Source organism: Stegodyphus dumicola, chromosome 5 (genome assembly GCF_044657685.1).
Source record: "Stegodyphus dumicola isolate Sdum_Otavi_A_Nest chromosome 5, ASM4465768v1".
Taxonomy (NCBI): Eukaryota; Metazoa; Arthropoda; class Arachnida; order Araneae; family Eresidae; genus Stegodyphus; species Stegodyphus dumicola.
In genome coordinates this window covers 227,012,582-227,035,705 of record NC_140772.1, presented here as the reverse complement: position 1 = coordinate 227,035,705, position 23,124 = coordinate 227,012,582, and the positions used below count along the sequence as shown (strand labels likewise).

The window sequence follows — 23,124 nt, the reverse complement described above, 5'->3', positions numbered from 1 at the left end:
CTCACCCGATGTTAGAGTCCTGCATTATATTTGAAGAAATTAAATAATGAAAAATCTGCATAAATGTATGTATATCTCTTGTGATAAAACAACGGTACATAGAGCCATCGGATTTTGAATGACGTCATCCTACTCCGAATATGGGCATGTGGAAGCCCAAATTTGAAATTTGGAATTTGTTTTATTATTTACTTCATATTTTGTAAACCTTTAACGAATGTTTGAGTAACAAACTCAACGATTTGAAAGAGAGCAATGGCAACACTCTAAGGGGTGGGAGAGAAATCTTTTATCTCCGGCGCGTCGAACTGTGTATTGGAAATTCTAAAGATAGGCTCATTTTAAAATTATTTTCCGACGTTGTTATTGAACTGAAATTTATGGTTTAAGTGCGAAGAACATGATATTTAATAAATAAAGTAATACACAAAACGTTGAATAAACGCCCCTTTGGACGTAATTTAAAATCTGAAACTTTTCAGATTTTTTTAAATAATTAAAAATATTATTATTAAAGATTATTACTATTTATTATTAAAAGAATTATGTTATTTAAAATTTATTTATTACAAAAGTGATCTAAATATTAATACGTTCAAGCATCCATTTAGGTGTTTATATTTGCAAACTGTATGTTTTGAATATGCCAAAACGTAGTGTCATTATCAGTTAATGTGATAACCTCACTATTGTTTAAATATATCAGTATTCTGACACTTTTTTTCAAATTTTTATTTTCTTCAAATACTTTTGCAAAAATAGGAGAAAAGAAACAATATTTTGTTGTTATTGTTGTTGTTGCTAATGCTCACGAGTTCTGTCAGCACAAGTCCACGAACTTTCCCGTCACAAGAAGCGCAAGTTTACGCCTGTCGTTAGTAACAGGAATTTACACATGACAGAGCGATTTAGCTAAGTTCCGCCCCCCTCTCAATTTTGGACAGCACCTCGGGGAGACGGGTTCGAGGGTCTCCCATCCTCCTCTTTCCCTACCACCAATTTCTCAAGAGGACTTTGACTCGCCGCATATTTAGAGTGCCCCCATGCCGCACGGACACTATACATTTGCAAACATCCATGCCTTCCCCGGGATTTAGACTTGGGCCCTTGGCAATATTTTTTAAATTCAATTTAATTCAATTAATTTAGTTCATACATGACTAATCCACTTATCCAAAGTGTTGCTTACAGACTCATTCGGTAATGGCTTTTTCAAATAATATGGGAAACATAACAAAGAAATTATTACTCTTGAAAGAGATGCAAATTTATATCGATTCAAATTAAACCTGATAATGAAGGCATTTTTGAAAAATCTTACAGGGTGTTTAAAATGGTTATCTAAAGGTTTTATTTTCTTCAGTATGCAACCCTCAACTGCTTCTGAAAATAAGATAAAAAATTTATGTAAACATTCCTAACATTTAGGATTAAGCTTTGTAAATAGGAAATTTAAATTTTTTGCCTTCACGTGAACATCAACTGTTATTAGTAAAATGTTTTTTCCATGCTAAGAAGTTAAATATAGAATTTCCATATCTTTACGGGAAAATTTGCGAAGAAATTAAGGAACGCAAGAATCACTCAGATCTTTTTAACACCAATTATGTGTTAAATTAAATATATATGTTTTAAAATATTCTTTAAATATTCTCTAACATTTAGGAAATATGTTCAAAAATAAAATTTCTTCTTTAATCGATTATAGATTCCGAACTGAGTAAAACAAGGACTAGTTATTAATTTTGTTGGTAAACTCAAAACTATACAGTGTCATTGTGAGGATTACAAAATTTTATTATGTGATATAATAATAGCGCATATGGCCGTGAATTTGGTACTAAAATAACGCAAAAGTTACAAAGTTTTATACCCATGTCAATACGTTTCGATATGTGCACCATTAGTCGCGCGACAGACATCAGTATGATATTCAGTATCTCTCAACTGAAAGTGTAACTCTAGAGATGCTTGACAGCAATACTGTGAAGCATCTGTATAGTTACAGTTGCAGCTAGGATTCAATGCTTTAGATGGCTCATATCAGTCATATTTTCAATGCTCACAATCTTCTTAATGTATTCCCAGAAGAAATCCAGAGGCGTAAGGTCTCGGCTTTGGGCAGTCTACGGAACTGGGGCATGTCCTCCAAACCGTCAGTGGGGGAATCTCTCCTTTAAGGATCTCCTACAGAAAGACGAAATGAGGAGGAGCTCCGTCCTGCATAAAAACGATATTTTTTTCCGTTATAACTTCCAAATCACCAATTTGTAGAAAGACATCAATTTCCATCATGTCCCGATAAATGTTTCCGGTTATGATTGTATCTGTGAAGAAGAAAGGTCCAACAAGGCGATCGTACGCCCCATACAGAACATTCACATTCAGAGAACCACAAACGTACTCTCCAAATGCCACAATTATGAACATTGTCACACCCACTGATATGAAATGGCTCTTCGGTTATGAAAAGAACACAATTTAAGAAGTTTTTATCATCATCACGTTTCAGCATCATAAAGAGCAGCAAAGCAGCTATTAGGTTTGTCTTTAGGTTTAATCTCATGCCAAAGCTGAATCTTGTAATCATGAAGTCGAAAACAACGTACTTTATGGAACCAGGCACAAGATTCTTTGGCACAATAAGACTGAGGCCCTGACCTCTTTATTCATCAATCGAGATTCTGTACACATCGTGATCCTCGATGAAATGTTATTTGAAGAGTAACTGGAGTCCAATATTATCCCTCCAACATAAAGAGAATTGACGGCTTTGTGGAAAAGCGGCTCATGTAGGAAGAGGTATCATGATGAGCTGATGGACACCACTGGATGTCTTCGATGGGAACACTGTGATAGCACAGAGTTGTTTGTTGGGGTGAGGAGTTTGAACCCTGTGTGAGGATTTTCCAGGTAATTGTTAAAAGACCTTTATTTTTAGGGACGATGGCGCTAAGGCACTCAGAGCTCCGCTAGTCGACGGTTTTCGTTATTAATATAGATTCAGTGTATGGTGTGGCTAACGAATTCATGGAGCCTAAATCCTACTCGCCATATATACTTCTGGAAGAGCCATCGCAGGAAGTATACGCCCTCTTAGGCTATACCAAGCATCAAAATATTCAGATTTAAGAGACGGAATTTTGTTGGCCTAAGCTGTGATCATCAATCACATTCCCATTTCTCATGGACCGTCTTGTGAGGCATGTAAAACTGTGAGGGATAGCCATACTCCGTATCAGCTGTTCTTTCCGAAAATAGGAGGTATCGTGGTTTAGTCTATTTTGCTTTCCTTTGCACATCTAAAAATATTTATCTGGCTGTCTCATAATACTGGGCACCTGTGTAATCCAATAAGTTTCGAGATTTGGCATTCTTTGGTTTCCTGATCTTAATTTTGGACACGAGTACATTATAAATGAGATGGATCTTATCCAATACGTCAAAGAAAAATGCTAAAAATTTAAATTATTAAAGAATTAACGGACTGAAATGAGTAACGGACTGAGAACGTACAAATAACGGACTGAAATGAGCCCTTGCATCCGAATTATTCAAGTAGTCTTTTGGATTTGAAAATCTGCGTTGCGTTTTATTTTTGCGTCTTTATTGCCACTGTCCAGAAAGTTATTGGCCAAATTAACTGGATAAGGATTAATTCTAGTTGTTTACCAAACATTTAACGGTTTAGTTAGTTTGATAACTAACAGCTACAAGCTAGCTATCAAGTAGCTAGCTTGTAGCTGTTATCTAGAAATGTTCAAGCGTTATGAAGTTAGTGAAAGCTGAATGAATGTGAAGTGGTATGAAGTTAATGAAAGCTGAATGAGTGTGAAGTATTATGAAGTTAGTGAAAGCTGAATGAATGTGAACTGTTATGAAGTTAGTGAGCTATGAGTTATGCGTGTGTATGTGTATTGTGAATACGGCAAAGCACACTAGGACTATCTGCGTTAGGGAAGGGATGCCTTCGTGGAGGACCTTCTAAGGGAAACTGGCTCGTATACACGTTACACATGGGGAAATCCACGAAAACGCCCATGCAGCCAGCCCGTTCGCGGGATTCGAACCTCGGACCGAAGTACCAGTGTTCAGTGATTTTACCGCTCGTCCGCTGGTTGGCCTATGAGTTATGAATATGAAGCGTTATGAAGTTAGTGAGCTATGTTATGAAATTAGTGAAAGCTATTTCTCCAAAATCTTCAAGCAATAAAAAAAATGTTTGGAAGGCACATGTCGATTAACCTTTCTAAAATAATGCAGAAATAGTTCGTGTTAAATTATTTAACTTTTTTTTTTCAAATCGCTTTAACTAGTAGATGGCTAATCGAGATGCATGCATGAAACAAATTTCTGGCTTTCTAGCTTCGTTATCTTTAGTGTTGAATGGCATTCACACTGCTCTGAATTTATATTTTTATTGTATGAGAAACGTTTTTGCAAATGTCTTATCTGAAATTCTGAGATGACTGCGTTTTGTATGGCAAACTGCCAGATCTTTAAACGGATGCTTCTTGAATAATTTTAGAATAAACCGTTCTCAACATCTTATCACAAATTTCAGAGATATTCTGAGGTTCGTTTTGACAACTTGCGCTTTAATACAACTAATTTATATATTTTTAGGAACTGAAAAAACGAGGGATCAGTGTAAAGCATAGCTCTAATATTAATTAACGTAATGAAATCTAAACAATTTACATCTCCATTTAATAAGAAACTTAATCTACAGTGTAGAATTTATTTTTAATTTCCTAATATTTTTTTATTAATTATAAATAGCAGTGTACATATGTATGAAGCAGACGCCATTTAATGTGCTTACTATTTATCTCAAAATAGTAAAGAAAAAACATCTGAAAGCTTTCAGATTTTATATTACGCCCAAAGAGGCGTTTTTTTTTTAAATTTCTTGTGTTACCTTTATTTATTAAATATCTTGTTCTTCGAACTTTACCCTAAAATTCAATTCAACAGCAATATCGCAAATTAATTTTAAAATCAGCACATCTTTAGAATTTCCGATACACAGTGTTGTGCGTTGGAGACAAAAATGAATTTTTTTCCATACGGTGTTGCCATTGCTCACTTTGAAAACACTGAGTTTGTTAATCAAAAACTCATAAATACTTTACAAAATATGAAATCGATAATAAACCAAATTTCTAATTCTAAATTAGGGTTTCCACATACCCATATTTGGGTGGAGACGTACGTTATTCAAAATTGCATGGCTCTTGTTTGGGCGAAATAAAAAAATGACGGGAGGCTGTCTGTACCAAACGGCCGCTGGTGTTTAAAGTGTGAACTTAACATTTCGTGACTCGGGATTCAACGAATTTGTATGAATGGTAAACGTGGCAATATAAAATTTTCACTTATTGGATCAAGTTGCGGCAAATATGAACGATCTGTCCCCTTTGGCCTTGTAGGTTGTCTCATCGTGGGGAGGAAGTGTCACTGGGTGGAACAGGTGAAGTAGGTCTGGAGAATATCCTCCTGGTAGGGACACCTAAGCCGAGAAGGCCATTCTGCTATACCCAGCTTAGCACCTACATGCTGGACACGAGAATTATCAACAACAATAACATGAACGATCCGAGACACTGAATAACGCTTCAATAATGTACTTCAATAACTTTTTGTACAACAGTCGTTAGAAGAACCACGCAACTGGAACCCTCGTACATCTTCGTCTGGATACTCTTCGGGCAACATAACAGTGATTTATCATTCTTACTCACTGTGGTCAGATCTTTCATAACCCATAGCCTGTCGCAAATACTGCAAACATATTCGAATGTTTAGTATTTTGTTCATTCAACTTTTGTGCACTTCCATCGCTATTTTCCAAAACATTGCCCTTTGTGCTCAGTCCGAGGTATGCCTAAATCTCGCGATAATGTACTGGATGAATTTGAAATACAGGCTCCTTTATTTATTTAACCGCGTGATGTTGAAATGAGCTTCATAGTAGCGTTTTGCTTGTTATAGCTTCATAGTAGCGTTTGCAATAGTTATTTGTTCGCTCTGCTTTTTTCCTCAACTTTTTGAACAGCGGCTCGCTTTTTTTCTCCATTTCGATTTTTTTTGGCTGACTCATTTTAAAATTTTATTAATTTTAGTGAAATGAAATTCACAATGCTCGGTGGGATTCGAACTTGGACTCTTCTACGTGTTTCGAGAGGTCCAAGTTCTAGTCCTGGCGAAAACATTGCTTCGTTATTCCTGCTTCAAAAATTTCACTTCGTGATTCCTTCAAAAATTTCAAAAATCTCACTTCTTTTCACTTCCTGCTTCAAAACTTTCACTTCTTTTCACTTCGTGATTCCTGCTTCAAAAATCCTAATGACTCTACAGTGGTGCCCGAACTAAAAAGGTGGTGGATAATGATTTTTTCCCACCAGAATTTGCCGATTGGTTCTTCTAATCCCTACTGGCCTGTTTAAAAAAGGGAGTATTTTCTCCCTCTTCCAACCATGTCATCGTGGTGTAACAGTTAACACACTTGGCACGTACTCGAGAGGTCCAGGTTCGAGTCCCGGCGAGTGCCTTTCTTTCTAATTGTGTACTGAAAAATAACCTAATGACTCTAAAATATTCTTAAATGGACTTGAAAGTAAACAAAAGGATGTTCAAGTAAATTAGTTATAATGCCCTGAAATTTATTCTTAAAAGATTAATTGCATTCCTTAAGAATTTTATTCTAACGTCATTCTTAAGCCATTAAAAGTTTAATTTCAAAGCCCTTGAAATATCCGGAAGCAGTGGCATTTTTATTCGCTTGCTTAAACTCTCTTTAATAATCAGAACGCTTGACTGGAATAATATATACAATATATTCTCAATTACTGCTACCAGCTGTCATGGAAACTAATGCAACATTGTATTCGCAATTTGTAACATCTGTTGTTAGGTTAAGACAGCTGAAATTATTAAAATACGATGGCTCTCATAGACGTCAAAATTACGGATGTAAATTTAATACTACATGTTGAAAACTGGGAAGCTCAAAGCACTAAACTTGCTTTGTTGAATGTTGCATAGTTGCATAGTTGAAACGCAATTTCTGTGGCACTTAAAAGTAGATACTGAAAGCTGAAATTATCCCAATATACTAGATGTTTACTAATTAGCTGGTATTTCTAAAAGCGTTTAGAGATACAAATACCATATGATAACAATGTGAATTATTACAATGCGTCCTCTATCTATATGATCAATTTTAATTACTGAATTGGTACAATTAAAACGACAAATGCAATACACGGTGTTCTATTTGCTTAAAGGAAAGCGATATTTAAGATTTATGTAAATTTCAGATAGTGTTTAACCCTTTGACTAATAAGGGGGCATACATGTCCCACTAAAAGTTTCAAATTTACTGATGGGTTAAAAAGTAATTTGAATCTCTTGAATGTTGGGGGTCATCTTCCGAAAGTTGGAAAATCAAGACACCCCTGCGCTCGTTGTACACAAACGAACACAGAGAAAAGAACAAATGTGAGTTGTCCAATGTGCAATGTTGGGTTATGCAAAGAATGCTTTGCTTTGTACCATACGATGTAAAATATATTTCATGTAATAAAGTTTTCCACAATAATAGGTGTGCTTAAAGGGACTCGTCCTCCTTAAAACCCATAAGATATTCGAATATGTGAGTGTTGCAAGAACTAATATAAATTATTTTTTTAAAAGCAATTACTTCCAACTTTTTACAGCTGACTACATAATATAGCTGCTTTCTTAAATAGTAATCAGAAAGTGTGTGTTGCCACAAATATTTTTATAATTTAATCCGCTTCGTGACAAAATTTTTCGTTATGTTTCCACCTTGCGCGCACAGTTTAAAACATTTTGTGCATAATTTAATTCCATGCTTAATACATTCGAAAAATTTAAAATTTCCGACTTTATAAAATTCGGACAATACTGTGAACCAAAAATTCTAAGAATTTTATGTTAAATTTTTATTTTATTTGGGGTTGAGTTAATAAAATGTATTTTATTAATAAAATCTGTAATATTTTCGTGCATAAAAATTTTTAATATTAAAATATTCATCAGATTTTTTGTTCAGTTAGAAAATAGTGGCCATATAAAGAATTCCATCCCTGTACCATTAGCCATTTTTAAAATATGCGCGCAAGGTGGAAAAATGACGAAACATTTTGTCACAAAGCGGATTAAATTACAAAAATATTTATGGCAATACAAACTTTCTGGTTAACAGTTTGCAAAGCAGCTATATTATGGAGTCCTGTAAAAAGTTGCAAGTAATTGCTTTTAAATTAAGTAAGTTATCCGAATTCTTGCAACAGTCACATATTCGAAGATCATATGGGGTTTAAAGTGTATGAGTCCCCTTAAAATCAGTTGATCGCTACGTGTGGAACATGTGTATCCCACCATTAACTACGGTTGGGACATACAGTGGATGGACAAAAATATGGAAACACCTTGTGAAATGCATGTTTGAAAAGAAAGATTGATTTTAATGAAATATGTAGGTGGCGCTGGCGTTTTTGACTAATGACGCCACCTATACAACTTCGTAAATGTGTTAACAGTTCAGTTGTTGTCGGAGTACTGTTATGTGAGGTTGTCATTGCATTATGTCAGAGTTAACAGACTTCGAACGTGGGCAAATTGTTGGAGCACGTATGGTAGGTGCTTCCGTAAGCAAGGTAGCCGAGGTGTTTAGTGTTTCAAGAGGTACTGTATCGAAGATTTTTTCCGCATATTTGAAAAGCGGAAAAACATCTGCTAAATCACAGCGCGGACGAAAGTGTGTCCTGAGTGATCGAGACAGACGATCATTAAGGGCAATTGTCACGAAAAATAAGAAGACCACAGCTGCAAAAGTTACTGCTGAAATGAATGTTGTGTTACGGAACCCTGTGAGTACCAAAACAATTAGAAGGGAGCTTCATAAACAGGGAATTGCTGGCCGTGCTGCAATTGAGAAGCCACTCATCAGTGATGCTAATGCCCGTAACAGGAAAAGGTGGTGTTTAAGTCATAAAGCCTGGACTATAGAGCAGTGGAAGCGAGTAATATAGTCTGGCGAGTGAAATTTCACATTGTTTCCCACTTCTGGCCGAGTTTACGTCTGGAGAACGCCATCTCAAGCCTATAATACAGACTGCTTGTTGCCAAGAGTGAAACATGGCGAGGGTTCTGTTATGGTTTGGGCAGCCATATCGTGGTTCTCTGCTAGCCCCATCATAACTGTGTCAGGGCAAATGACTGCCAAGACCAAGACTTATGTGAACATTTTGGCCGATCAAGTTCATCCCATGGTACAAACTTTGTTCCCCGATGGTGATGGTGTCTTCCAAGACGACAAAGGCCCTGTTCACACAGCTCACATTGTCCAGGACTGGTTTTCTGAGCACGAGGATGAGTTGTCCCATCTCCCCTGGCCACCACAGTCACCAGACCTGAATATTATCGAACCTTTGTGGTCTACATTGGAACGGAAAGTGCGTTCTCGTTATCCACCGCCAACATCGTTATATGAACTTGCCACCGTTTTGCAGGAAGAATGGTATAATATTCCTTTGGCAAACATACAAGAATTGTATTTATCCATTCCTAGAAGACTGCAAGCTGTTTTGGATGCCAACGGGTTTCCTACACCATATTAAGCAAAGAAACATGTTTTTGTAAAGGTGTTTCCATATTTTTGTTCAACCCCTGTATGTGTGACAGCTTTTGGCTTAAAAACCGTTTGTCAAAAATTTCCCAAATACGAAGTTTACCTTAGTTATAAAATATTTTATTCACTTAGATTGAAAACAGGGTAATTGTAAGTCAAAGAGAAGACCATGATTGAGTGTGTTAATAATATCTGTATTTAACGAAAGTATATTATTTATAGACAGTCAGTCATATACAAATAATTGTAAAATTAATTGAACAAATAATCAGTTATTTTTCCTTGAATTAATTTTAGTAAGTTCTGTTAGCGGATGGAAAGTAGACACAAACGTTCGTTATTGCGTTTATTAGACTGTGTGAAGAACAAGTTCGTACAATAGATATACAAGTAGTTCGGCGCTCGCAGGCGCCCTCTTGCAGGGAACAAATCAAAATTTACATAAGGCGCGAACATGCCGCCCACCTAGAAATACTATTTCAACATTTAGTGGTTAAAATTCAGTAAATTTGAAACACAATACAATATTAAAATTATGATATAATACTTAATTTATAATACATGAATTAAAACTCAAATTGGTAATGGACACACTTTTGTAATATTTCTTTTAACCATGCCATCTGAAGTCTTAATAGTCACAACCCTAACAACACTATCAAGACCAGGATGTAACTGAGTAATTCTACCTATTTTCCATTTAGTTGGAGGTAAGTTATCCTCCTTTATGAGACACAGATCATTAACTTGAAGATTTTTAGTTGGCAAAAGCCATTTTGGTCTTTGTTGTAATTGACACAGATATTCTTTGTGCCAACGCCAAAATTGTTGAACCATTTTTTGAATATGTTGCCATCTGGTGAGATGGGAAACTTCAATGTAATTTGGTTCAGGAATGCTTGTTAATGATCTACCAATAAGAAAATGACCAGGCGTTAATGCTGACAAGTCATTTGGATCATTAGACAAACATGTTAAAGGTCGCGAATTAAGACAAGCTTCTATTTGTGTGAGAAATGTTTCAAATTCTTCATATGTCAATCTCGCCTCACCAACTACTCGTTTTAAATGGTATTTTGTTGATTTTATGCCAGCTTCCCAGAGTCCACCCATATGTGGCGCACCTGGAACGTTTAGATGCCATTTAATGCCATTATCAACCAAATATCTGCTAACATTTTGGTTATAAGTTGCAGACCTAGCAAGCCTTTCAAATTCCATCAGTTTGCGTTTTGCTCCAACAAAATTGGAACCACAATCGCTATATATATCACTGCTTTTGTCTCTGCGGGAAATGAACCTCTTAAGAGCTGCAATAAAAGCATCTGCTGAAAGATCAGTCACTAATTCTAGGTGAATAGCTCTTGTCGTAAAACAAACAAATAGAGCTATATATGCCTTGAATGACCTAGAGCCTCGACCCTTATTTGCTTTAATTTGAAAAGGACCTGCGTAATCCACTCCACAGCGCAAAAACGCAGGAGCAGGCGAAACGCGACTAGACGGCAAATCGCTCATCAATTGATTAGTGACAGATGCTCTAATTTTGCAACACTTTATACATTTCCTAACTAAATCTCTGATAACAGCTCTACCATTTATGATCCAATATTGTTCTTGAATGCAAGATTGCATAAGTTGTGGACCTGCATGCAAAAGTCTTTCATAGTAATGTCTAACAATGAGATGAGTTAAAATGTGCTTCTTTGGAAGCAAAATTGGATGCCTAAAACCATATGCAAGGTTTGCATGTCGCAAGCGACCGCCCACCCTGAGAATACCTAAATTATCTAAAAATGGATTCAAAGATAAAATTTTGCTTGTACCAGATAATGATTGATTTCTGCCTAAAGTGTTAATTTAATTCTTAAATTCAAAATATTGCATTAATTTAATTAACACATGCATAGCTTTAGTTAATTCACTTGTTTTTAGAAATCCACTTACCTGATCTTCTGAATTTTTACAGTTATTTACAAACCTCAGACATAATGTTACAACACGTTTAAGTTTAGTGAGAGAGGAATATTTATAAAATAAATCCTGAGCGTCTGTCAAGTGACTGGCAGCAGTTGTAGACTGTAAAGCACATCTTTGCTCTGGCACAGAATCACTCAGTAGTGGTGCAGATAATGCTTGCTGAAAAGGAAATAAATTATACAATAAATCTGGACCACGTAACCACAATGAAGTAACCAGTGCAGATGATGACACCACGCGTTGCAAGATCAGCAGGATTAGCATTTCCACTCACATGATGCCACTGGACAGGAGAGGATAAAGTCTGGATTTTTGCTACTCTGTTGGCGACGAAGGTCTTCCATCGGCTTGCATGAGATCTTATCCAGGCTAATACAATAGTGGAATCAGTAGGAAAATAAACTTGCGATATAGGAGTATTTAAAGCCCTACAGGTGAAATCCATTAATTTAGTCAAGAGTAATGCTCCAAAAAGTTCCAATCGGGGAAGTGATATGGTTTTTAGTGGTGCAACTCTTGTTTTGGCTATCACTAACTGAACATTAATTTGTCCAGTATCTAACACAGAACGATAATAAATTGCAGCGGCGTAGGCCTTCTCTGAGGCGTCACAAAACCCGTGCAGTTGAAACTGGTTATCTGATTCAACCAACAAGAATCGTGAAATTTTGATACTTTTAATGAATAACAAATCTTCTGTAAGTTGTTTCCACTCACATTCAATATCTGGAGGAACCTTTTCATCCCACTGAAACTGATGTTTCCACAATCTTTGCATAATCAGTTTATACCGAACCGTGATCGGTGCCAACCATCCAAGAGGGTCAAAGGTCTTTGCGATTATTGAAAGTAATGTTCGTTTGGTTAAGACTTCAGGATATGATGAATTGACTTTGAATAAAAACATATCTGAAGCTGGATGCCACAGGATACCTAACGTTTTTACAGTATCATCATTGTCTATGTTCAAAGAAACATTTGATAAGCACAAATCTGGATTAATTGAATTCAAGACTTCTTTGCTGTTAGAAGCCCATTTTCTTAGAATAAATCCTGCACGTGACAACATCTGATTCAATTGCATTTGTAATTCTATAGCTTCAGTAACTGAATTGGCTCCGGACATCAAATCATCAACGTAGAAGTCCCTAAGACATGTCTTGGAAGCCAAAGGAAAATTAGTTGCTTCATCTATGGCTAACTGCTGTAAACATCTTACCGCAAGGTACGAAGCTGATGCAGTACCGTAAGCAATCCTAGTTAATCGAAAATCCTGAATTGGTTTATAAAGTGAATCTCGCCAGACTATTCTCTGAAAGTCTGCATCTTTTAGTATAATTTGTCTGTACATTTTCTCTATATCTGCAGTTATAGCTATTCTGTGAATTCTGAAACGAATAATTAATGTTGTCAGATCAGTCTGCAACTGTGGACCAACCATCAATTTCTCATTAAGAGAAATACCGCTAGAAGATTTTGCAGAACCATCAAATACGACTCGAAATTTATCACCATTTTTATCCGGAACTGAATGGTGCGGAAGGTAAAAACTAGAATTAGCTGGAACATCAATTTCATTTTCTGGAATCAATTCCATATGACCAAGTTGTTGATAGTCCTCCATAAATTTGTGATATTGACTGGAAAGAGATTTATTCTTAATAAATTGACGTTCAATGCTTTGTAAACGATGTACAGCAACATCCCTTGATGACCCAAGTTCATTTCCCGATCTACGAAATGGAAACTTAACAACAAATCTACCTGTTGAATCACGAGAAAAATTCCGCTTGAAATGATTTTCACATTCAATTTACTCTTCTGTGTAATGCTTTATCTCCGAAATTTCTTCCAATTTCCAAAATTTTTCAAGCTGGAGCTGAACATTGGTACAACTAGCATGATTCGATACAATTGTCTGCGATACACTTTTAGTCTTTCCGATAATGACCCAGCCGAATATTGATTCCAAGGCTGTTAACGAATGACCCGGAACAGTTAAACGTCCATGAAGCATTATCTCGCCAAATACTTCTGCGCCCAAAAGAATATCTATTGGGCCAGGCTGGAAACAATTTGTATCTGCCAACCACAAATGTTTGAAAGATGTCAAAACAGATCTATCAACTTGATATTGAGGGAGGTCACACGTGATCTTGGGTATAATTAATGCATTAACTGAAATGCTTGCGTTTTTATAAAATGGAGATGTTACTTGTAATTGAACTGAACCTGAAACGTTTCCAATTTTTTGCGAGCTCAGGCCATTTACACTTATGTTTGCACTAGTGCGCTTTAACTGCAGTAAATTTACACAGTGCTCTCGAATAAATGAGCCCTGGCTACCTGAATCAATTAGCATCCTGCATTTTGTAAATCGCCATTAATATCTTTAACATAAACAATCGCAGTAGGCAATAAAACTGCTTGCGCAACAGGCACCGTGGCGTTATTGCTACTAATAGCAGAAGTTCCGTGTTCCATGGGTATATGACATTTTTCATCATTTGAATTTTTCGAACATAACACTGTATTATGTGGCTTTGAACAATATTTACACATGCCTGCACGACATTTAAAAATGGGATGCGTTTTACTATCTTTCAAACAATTAGCACATAATTTATTCCTTTTAATAATATCCCATTTTTCTTTGATAGGGAGTTCTAAAAAACTATCACATTTAAATAACTGAGAATGAGAATTACTCTTACAATGAACGCACACATTAGCCACAAGTTGGGACGAAAAAGCGTATCTGCTACCTGAACCGCGAGTTTTAATTTCAGAAGGCAAAATTGACTTCTCCCTCTGGCACTTCGCCAAAGAGGCAATAGCATTCGCTCTGTTTAAAATAAAACGCTTGAATTCAGCGAAAGCAGAAATTTTCTTGTTCGAATGCTCCATCGTCCACTCTTTTAGTGTTTCATGATCAAGTTTCCCTTTTAACAGAAAAATAATCATAGTATCCCAATGCTCTACCGGCTGTTTAAGGATTTTTAATGTATCAATACACTGTTGTGTTGTATCAATTAATCTCCGCAAACCTGAAGCTGATTCATGTTTTAGAACAGGTTGTGAAGTTAATTTATTTAATGCTGCGTTTATTATTTCTATTTCGTTTTCATAACGCTCAGTAAGCGCTTCCCATGCCTTTTCATAATTCGCGTTTGAAATTTGAACTGATTGTAGTAAAACAGCAGCTTCAGAAAAGCTTAAGATATTGCAATTTTTGACTGTCACTTAATGTACTATTATTTCCAACACTGGCAAGAAATAAATCCCTAAATGATATCCAGTCAACATAATTAGAAGTAAACACTGGCAATACCACGCGAGGAAGTTTCAAGCCGTTTGCATTAGGATTTATTATATCTTTGCCTGAATTACTAAGTTTTCTTGATTCTTCCTTTAAAGTAATTTTTAATACATCTAATTTGGAAAATAATTCATGCATTTCTATTTCATATTTACTAAACTCTGCGTCAGAACAAGTACCAAGAATGTTATCGTTTAAACAGTTCACTTCAACACTTAATGCACCACCATCATTTTCGTACACTTCAATGGCAGAAAAAGAATTTTCTTGATTTTGTAAACCATTTACTTGTGAAATTAAACGAGTTAACTTACCGTTAATGATTCGCCTTTGCTTTAAAATCAACTCCATGTTCCTGCCGCTGTTTTCACAATCCAGACAAAATATAAATCCGTTTTCCTGCACGAAATGTCCTTCTATACCAGAACGTTAAAAATTGTCTTGACACATCATCCAAAGAAATGCGCTGGCTCACGACGGACCATGTTAGCGGATGGAAAGTAGACTCAAACGTTCGTTATTGCGTTTATTAGACTGTGTGAAGAACAAGTTCGTACAATAGATATACAAGTAGTTCGGCGCTCGCAAGCGCCCTCTTGCAGGGAACAAATCAAAATTTACATAAGGCGCGAACAAGTTCTATGAAGACTATGGGCAGTCATACGTAATATAAATAACTTTTAAAGTAATTAATAATTTGAGATTGGTTAATAATTGGTTAATAATAATTTGAGAAACATAATTAATTAAGATATAAAGATTAACTATCTATAAGGTTTTGATACAAAAGTTACAAGACAAAGAGTTTTTGTCTTGTAACTTTCAGTTTAAACACTCAGTTTTTGTTACAAAGAGCAGAGAATGTGATTCGAGTTTGTAAAATGAGTTCCGTAGCTGCCATTTTTGTCTTTTGATACTATTGAGTTATAGCATTTAATTCAACCAAATCCATTCTAGATATTACGTCAAGTGAAGTAGAATTTCATGATCTGATGTTTACGTGTATGCTGCCAGTGAGACTAATTAGGTCTTAGGCTTTTATTTGCGAGGCGCAGCAAGTATAGTAACGTTGACTGCCTTGCTGATAGTTTCGCGCTCGAATCTCGGAGGAGGCATGAATAATTATAAGCGTAGATTGTCTGTGCAGCAAAGCGGACTCAAAATACAGGTGAACCGAAAGTCTTATCGAGAGGAATGGGATCCCACGGACCTCTCTCAGGGATGTTTTCGTTCTACGTTCGGAGGAACTGGTGCAACGGGACAATATACCTGTACAACCAATGATGAAATTTTGGTGACCAGCCCACTTTTGTCTCTGCCTGCTTAGGTTCATAAATACGAATAATGCAAAAGTATTGTTTTCTTCTTAACAGGATGAAGCGCATAGACACTTTGATACAAAACATTTCTTTTATTTGTTGTGATTGGTCATGTAAAGAGGATCATATGCTACTATAACGTTGGATATCTGATGTAAAGGAAACTCCAGGGAGTATTGTAAAATCTTCTGATCTGCGTCCAATAATATACAGGGTATTTCGAAACTCATGGGCAAAAATTTAAGGGGTGTTACAAATGCGTATTAGAAATGCGTTCACGAGTAAAGGTGCGTTTATCCGTGAATAACACATGTGCACTGAAATCAGGCTTCGCTTCTAGCTGTTTTAAAAACCAATGTGCAAACTCGACACGTGACACAAACTCTGCAGTTATCAAGACTTGCACTTTCTGTACATGGTTAGATGTGTAATCCTTTGTCTCGTAATTCTCGCCAGGTGGGAGGGGCAGATATACGGCACGGGAAACCTCCCCCATGTTAATATCCGCACGATGTTCCACTCTTTACATAATGTCAACTACAACTTGTGGCGTCCGCACACTCTTGCCACGCCCTGTATCATGCATGCCGCTGAAAAAGTATCTCGTCGCATGCAAACATTCATGCAGATTCTTCGTTATTTAATTTCTTTAATTATAATTCAGGCCTCTGATTTTTGTTGGCAACAATCTGAAAAATGAAACGCCATTTATAGTGAATGAACCCAAAATGCCAAAACGAAATTAATAGCCCATCTGGGCTAAAAATAAACAAATGATTAGCTAAAAATTAATTAATAACAGCGGATTCTTAAAAATTAAAACTGCTATCAAGCTCCCAGATGTTTATCAGTATGAATTTTCATTAAAACGTTATTAAAAAGCTTATATTTATGTATATTTAATTGATTATTAAAATTTTTATTTACGTAGCATTTTAGAATTTTTCTTTTGTAAACTAAATAACAAAATAAAACTTGTGGAGACATTAGGTATTTTGTTGGAAGCAGGAAAGATGAAAAAATTAGCAATGCCTTCGCCGGGAATCGAACCACGGACCTTTGGAATACCGGACCAGCGTGCAGAACCACTACACCACGAATTCACGCTAGGCGGGAAAAATACCTTATATACTTCCCCTTTTAAAGGGCAACTGGGGTTTTTAGGGGACCCAGTCGCCAAACCCTCTTTGTGGAGATTTATCATCCACGACCCTTTTAGTTCGGGCACCACTGTAGAGACACTAGGTAAATTGGAAAAGTCAGAGAGATGAAAAATTAGCAACTCCTTCGCCGCGAATTGAACACGGACCTCTGAATACCGGCTTAGCGTGCTGACCACTACACCACGAAGGCACGCTAGGAAGACGGGAGAAATATCTTATAAACTACATCTGGAATTAAATACAAAATCTTATTTATGTTAGTTAATGATTTTCCAACTTCTGTTACCTCTCTAATCTATGACAGAAAATAAAAATCATGATGTAATGCGTTTATTTAGACCTTGTTTTATTTTTCAGCAACCATGAACCAGCATCACTCAGCAAATTAAGACAATAAAAATAAAGCAGTGTTAATCAAATTAAAATAACGCATTTTCTTAAAGACACAGGGGTTGAGATTTTGCACCTGGTAGCAATTTATTATGAGTGCTAAAAAGAAACTTTTCTTTCAAGCATCTAAGTGATCCCCAAACAATATTTCCCATTTATTATAATTTTAAATCCCCATTACATTTTAGTTGCAATGATGTAAATAGAAGCGGGATTCATTTTAAGCTTCCTAAAAATCTGAAATTGCTCCATTAAGGTGAACTAATTAATTTTTGCCTTGCGAAAACTCCCGAGTACTTTCCAGTAAACAACACGCTTTTGTATTCCATTCTAAACTCTTTCTTTTTACAACAATATATTTCTACGCAGTTTATTCATCATAACAGAATTAGTAGTTCCATTAGTTCTGCTGTAAGAATTCGGGTAAATCCAAACTTAAAATTAGTATGTGCTTCCGATAAGATAAGCATAGTATAGTATAGTTATGATAAAATGAGCAGTGGTAAAATTAATAGTTTGGATCAGTTGAAAGGATTTTATGTTTAACTAACGTTTATTCTATTTTAAAACTCTGCTATCCTCTCTTATTTTCCATTCCTTTCTCTTGTTTTCCATTTATTTTCCTTTTCCATTAAACGCGAACAGATTTGATTATGCAAACTTTTAAGTATTTAAGACATGGCTTTTAGCCAAAACGGAAAATTAGAGAGAGACTTCTTGCTACTTTACCACGTGCGTGCTTTTCAGTCAGTTCCCGTGTGCCTTTATGGTCATGACTTAGTGTTGTAAGGACATTAGGTATTTTTTGGAAGCAGGAGAGATGAAAAATATGCAACGCTTTCGCCGGGAATCGAAACACGGACTTCTGAAATACGCTCCCAACGTGCAGACCACTACACCACGAAGGCATGCCAAGAAAGTGGTAGAAATATCTTATAGTGTCTTAGAATTATATCTTTATGTCTTTAAGACCATTTAGAACAGAACTTATTTCTCTTTGATACTTGAAAACGTATTGTAGTTTCCCGCATTTTACTCACTACATACGTAAAATTTAAAAGGTCAATCTTCCCGTTACTAGTCTTTGTAAAGTATATGAGTTTAGTTCTTATTTAATTTAGTTAGCGTCTTCTTATTTTTTTTAAGTTTAAGACTATAAGGTCTTTGTATCCAGAAGTGCGGGATCGGCTTTATCTGTGAGAAATAAAGGGTAATTTAACCCTTCCCATTTTTGTCGTATCTTCTACACTCACACCAACATAGTTTTAAGTAAACTCCCTGTTCCTACTCAGGACTTCGGTGATGTTCCTAAAGGCTATTAGAAGAAGCAGAAGTCCTGACAGTGGAGCCCGAACTAAAAGGGTTGTGGATGATGATTCTCTACACCGAGAATTTTGCAATTGAGACCCCTAAACCCCCAGTCGCCCTTTAAAAGGGGGAGTATATAAGGTTTCGCCTTCTTTAAATCTAATCACCCTTAATTGCATCTGCTGTTGATGTAAAACATTTATATGAGTATAATATAATTATTACAATTATGTGAGCTGAAATGCTTCAGGTTCCATAGCTTAAAATAATAAATAATTTCCCATAAAATCTAAGAGGCAGATAAAATGTGGTTATCATCATCCCTAGTCGATTATTATAATACGTCCTTTTTTCTCGTAGCATACCTTAAGTTTACACGCTAGTAGTTTTTCTACTCGTGCTTTAAAACAGATTGCTATATTTGGACACATTCAGCTTATGGCAAGTTGTCAGAATTAAATTATACTTTTGCATGCTGGTATTTAGAAGCACAATACGTTATTGATTAAGATGCATTACATTAAATGTTTCATTTTGTTACCCCAATAAAAAACATACAATTAGCATTTTAAGATTGTCAGGAGATGTATGTCTTCTCAATTGTTTCGGGAACATACTGTGTCCTGAATAAGAACACTTAACTTACTAAAATTCTGTTCCAGATTGTGTGGAATAGACGACACAAGCAGGAAGGGTATATGAAACCCTTTATTTTCAAAAATTTAACAGGTACTCCCGAACTTCGGGATACGGAGACCAACCACTTGTAGTCTGAACGTAAGAATATAAAACTACTAACTAAAATTCTAACTACAAGCTAACTTTGAATTAGTATACAAATGCCTAGCATTAAGACTGGCCTTTATTTAAAAGGGTACGTATGTAGTACGCCGAGCTTCTGAAACTACAATACGTTTTCAAATATCAAGAGGGCTAAACCTCTGGCCTTAAAGGCAAACAGCAACTGAGTGAAAACTCGTAAAACTGCAGTGGCAAGCGGCTTGCTTCCTAAATCTCGTTCTCTCTCCCAGTTTTGTCTAAAGCCACAACTTAAATACTTGGGCGTTAGCAAGAGAATTTGCATAAACAAGTTAAAGCATTTAATTCTGGCCGGAAGTAGAAACCAAGAAGTGATAGTACAGTTGTTTAAATGTTAGTGAAACTTAGGATCCTTACAAGATGAATGAATAAAATTTCTGAAGTTGTGAATGTTGTCTACATCTTTTAATTTGTCTTAAAACTGTCATCTATGCAATACGGAACAAAACTGTTTTAGCTACTATTCATAACTGAACAATAAAAAATTATGTATTTCGCGTCTTGAATGTTTTTTTCAATTTTTTATGTTTTGCAGGTTTTCCCATTCCCGTAGTAACGTGGCGAAAAGGATCAAGGATTTTACCAGGTTCTATCACTATTGACGAACACGGGGTTGTGAAGAATGAACTAAGATTTAATCATTTGAGAAAAGAAGATTTGCTGACGGTTCTCACCTGTCAAGCATCCAACAATAATGTAACAGGCCCTATTCACACGTCTGTGACACTAGACCTTAATTGTAAGTATAGTTGCTTAACTTATTTATTTTTATAATAAGCGTTTTAACTTTTCCTGGTGTTTAGTCTCACTGGAAATAGAATTAAGTCTATCATTAAAAATTTGAAACGAAATAGTATATCAAGACCTATTTTACGTTCTAATGCACGTAAAGTAATGAAGATACATTAGGGGTTTTAACATAAAGATAATAGAACATAGCATACATAAACATAAATTCATTGCTTGTTTACTCTGTCGGAACAATTTTAGGCTGTTCAAAGTGTATTTCTTGATACTTTCGATAACTGTAAATGGACAAATTGCGGTTATCCTTTTCGCATGCATTTTAGAGACTGTTAGCCATGTAGTCAACTATTCAATCCACAAGGAACAGACAAACAACTCGATAGGGTTTGTCATTTTCTGCTTCGTATTAAGTATCAAATTTCAAAACTCCATAATCAACTAAATTTCTTTCAACCTTACTTAATGCAGTGAATACATGGAACATATATCTGTAGGCTGTAACCCAACCCACAGGATTTTTTTTTTTTTTTTTTTTTTTCCACAGGAGTTTTTCAATTGGGCTCCACTAATCAATTTTCGTTTCACCAACTCAAACTTATTTAATCGTTAATTAGTATTATCATGAGAAATAATAATAATGCAAAATATTTTAATAAAAAAATCTGAAAGCTTTCAGATTTTCTATTACGCCCAAACGGAAGTTTTTTTTAACGTTCTGTGTGTTACCTTTGTTTATTAAATATCATGTTCTTTGCACTGAAACCACACGGAGATCAATTCAACAGTAATATAACAAAATACTTTAAAACAGCGTATCTTCAGAGTTTCCGATATACAGTCTTGCGCTCAGGATGTAGAGATATAAACCACTTAAACCACATAAAATTCAATTCAACAGCAATATCACAAAATATTTAAAGACAGTATATCTTTAGAATTCCCGCGAGCTGAAGATAAAAATCTTTCTTTTTCGTACAGTGCTACCAGTACTCATTTTGAAATCGTTAAATTTTTGAACCAAAAATTCGTAAAAGATTAACAAAATATGAAATAGATAACAAAACAAATTTGAAATTTAAAATTCCGGCTTATGGCTGTCCATATTCTGGTGGAGGACTGCCTTATTCAAAATTTGATGGGTCTAGGTACCTTCTCTGTTTGACAACGTAATAAATATACATATATTCATGCAGATTCTTAATTATATAATTTCTTTAAATATACTATGAGGCGATAATTCTTGCTGGCAAGAATTTAAAAAGTGATACGCCGTTTATAGTGAACTACTCAAAATGCCGTTTTGAGAAATGCCTCTTCTCGGCTAAAGCTCCTTTAGGCTAACAAAATTGTACTATTTATCAGTATTATATGGAGATCAGTACTATTACGAGAAATAATTACGAGTGTAATCAGTATTATTACGGAAAAAATGGAAATGAAACAATGTACATTTGTTATGAAATCGTAACACCAGACGACTGATGTAACCAACACATTGCTTGTACGCAAGCAAGCAAAATGTTGAATTTAAAAAAAAAAAAAAAAAAAAAAAAAAAAAAAAAAACTATATTAAAGAAAACGAAAATCTAAAAGGTTTCACATTTTAAATTAAATAACTTAATAATAGCCATTGATTAAATAACGGGAATATTTGTTTTTCTTTGCTACTGCAGGAGATTTAAATACGTGAGACTGTTGCTAATTTCAATTCTCTTGTGATGTTTTTTATTCTCATTAGAAAATATAATTTTTTACACCACTATAAAATCCCAATTAGTCTAGAAACTTGGTAAAGAGGCAGAACTAATTGGAACATATACTGAGAAAGTTTCTACACAAACCGTATTTCAAAGTTGTTTGAAATCCCGATTATTTAAAATAGATTGAGCTTTGCCAAGAGTTGAGTAAATTCATTACTGAGTTCCAATAAATTGTAGCACCTTACTGTCTAACTACCAGTCTACATTTTCTGAAATATTATACTTGCAAGGGGAGAAATTGTTAAGTCAACCTTTTATTAATTATATTAGAAAATGACTTTTCATTGTTACAGTATAGTGTTTTTATTTATTTATTTTTTTTTATGTTTTTATTGTTTTTGTTTTTATTAGTCTAAAGGGGCAGTTTGCCAAGAAGGGCTATAAATTTCTTTTTGGCATTTTGCTTCAATTCACTGTAAACAGCGAATCATTTTTTTAAATTGTTGCCACCAAATATTAGCGCCATGTATTATATTTAAAGAAATTAAATAATGAAGAATCTGCATGAATGCATGTGTGTTTCTCGCATTGGGGAAAAACAACGGAACCTATAGCCATCAAATTTTGAATAACGTAATCCTCTAGCAAGATAGATTCATCAGTAAGCCCAAATTTGTAATTTGCTTTATTATCTGTTTCATATATTGTAAACCTCTGA

General features: G+C 35.3%; 1 protein-coding gene across 1 annotated transcript in view; it reads left to right on the top strand.

The window, feature by feature from the left end:
- Positions 1-23,124, top strand: part of LOC118192828 (adhesion molecule nephrin-like) — a 534,505-nt gene that overhangs the window by 132,199 nt on the left and 379,182 nt on the right. The window contains exon 4 of the mRNA XM_085817751.1: positions 20,495-20,698. Within this exon, the coding sequence (XP_085673877.1) occupies positions 20,495-20,698 (204 nt within the window). The remainder of the gene's footprint in view (positions 1-20,494; positions 20,699-23,124) is intronic.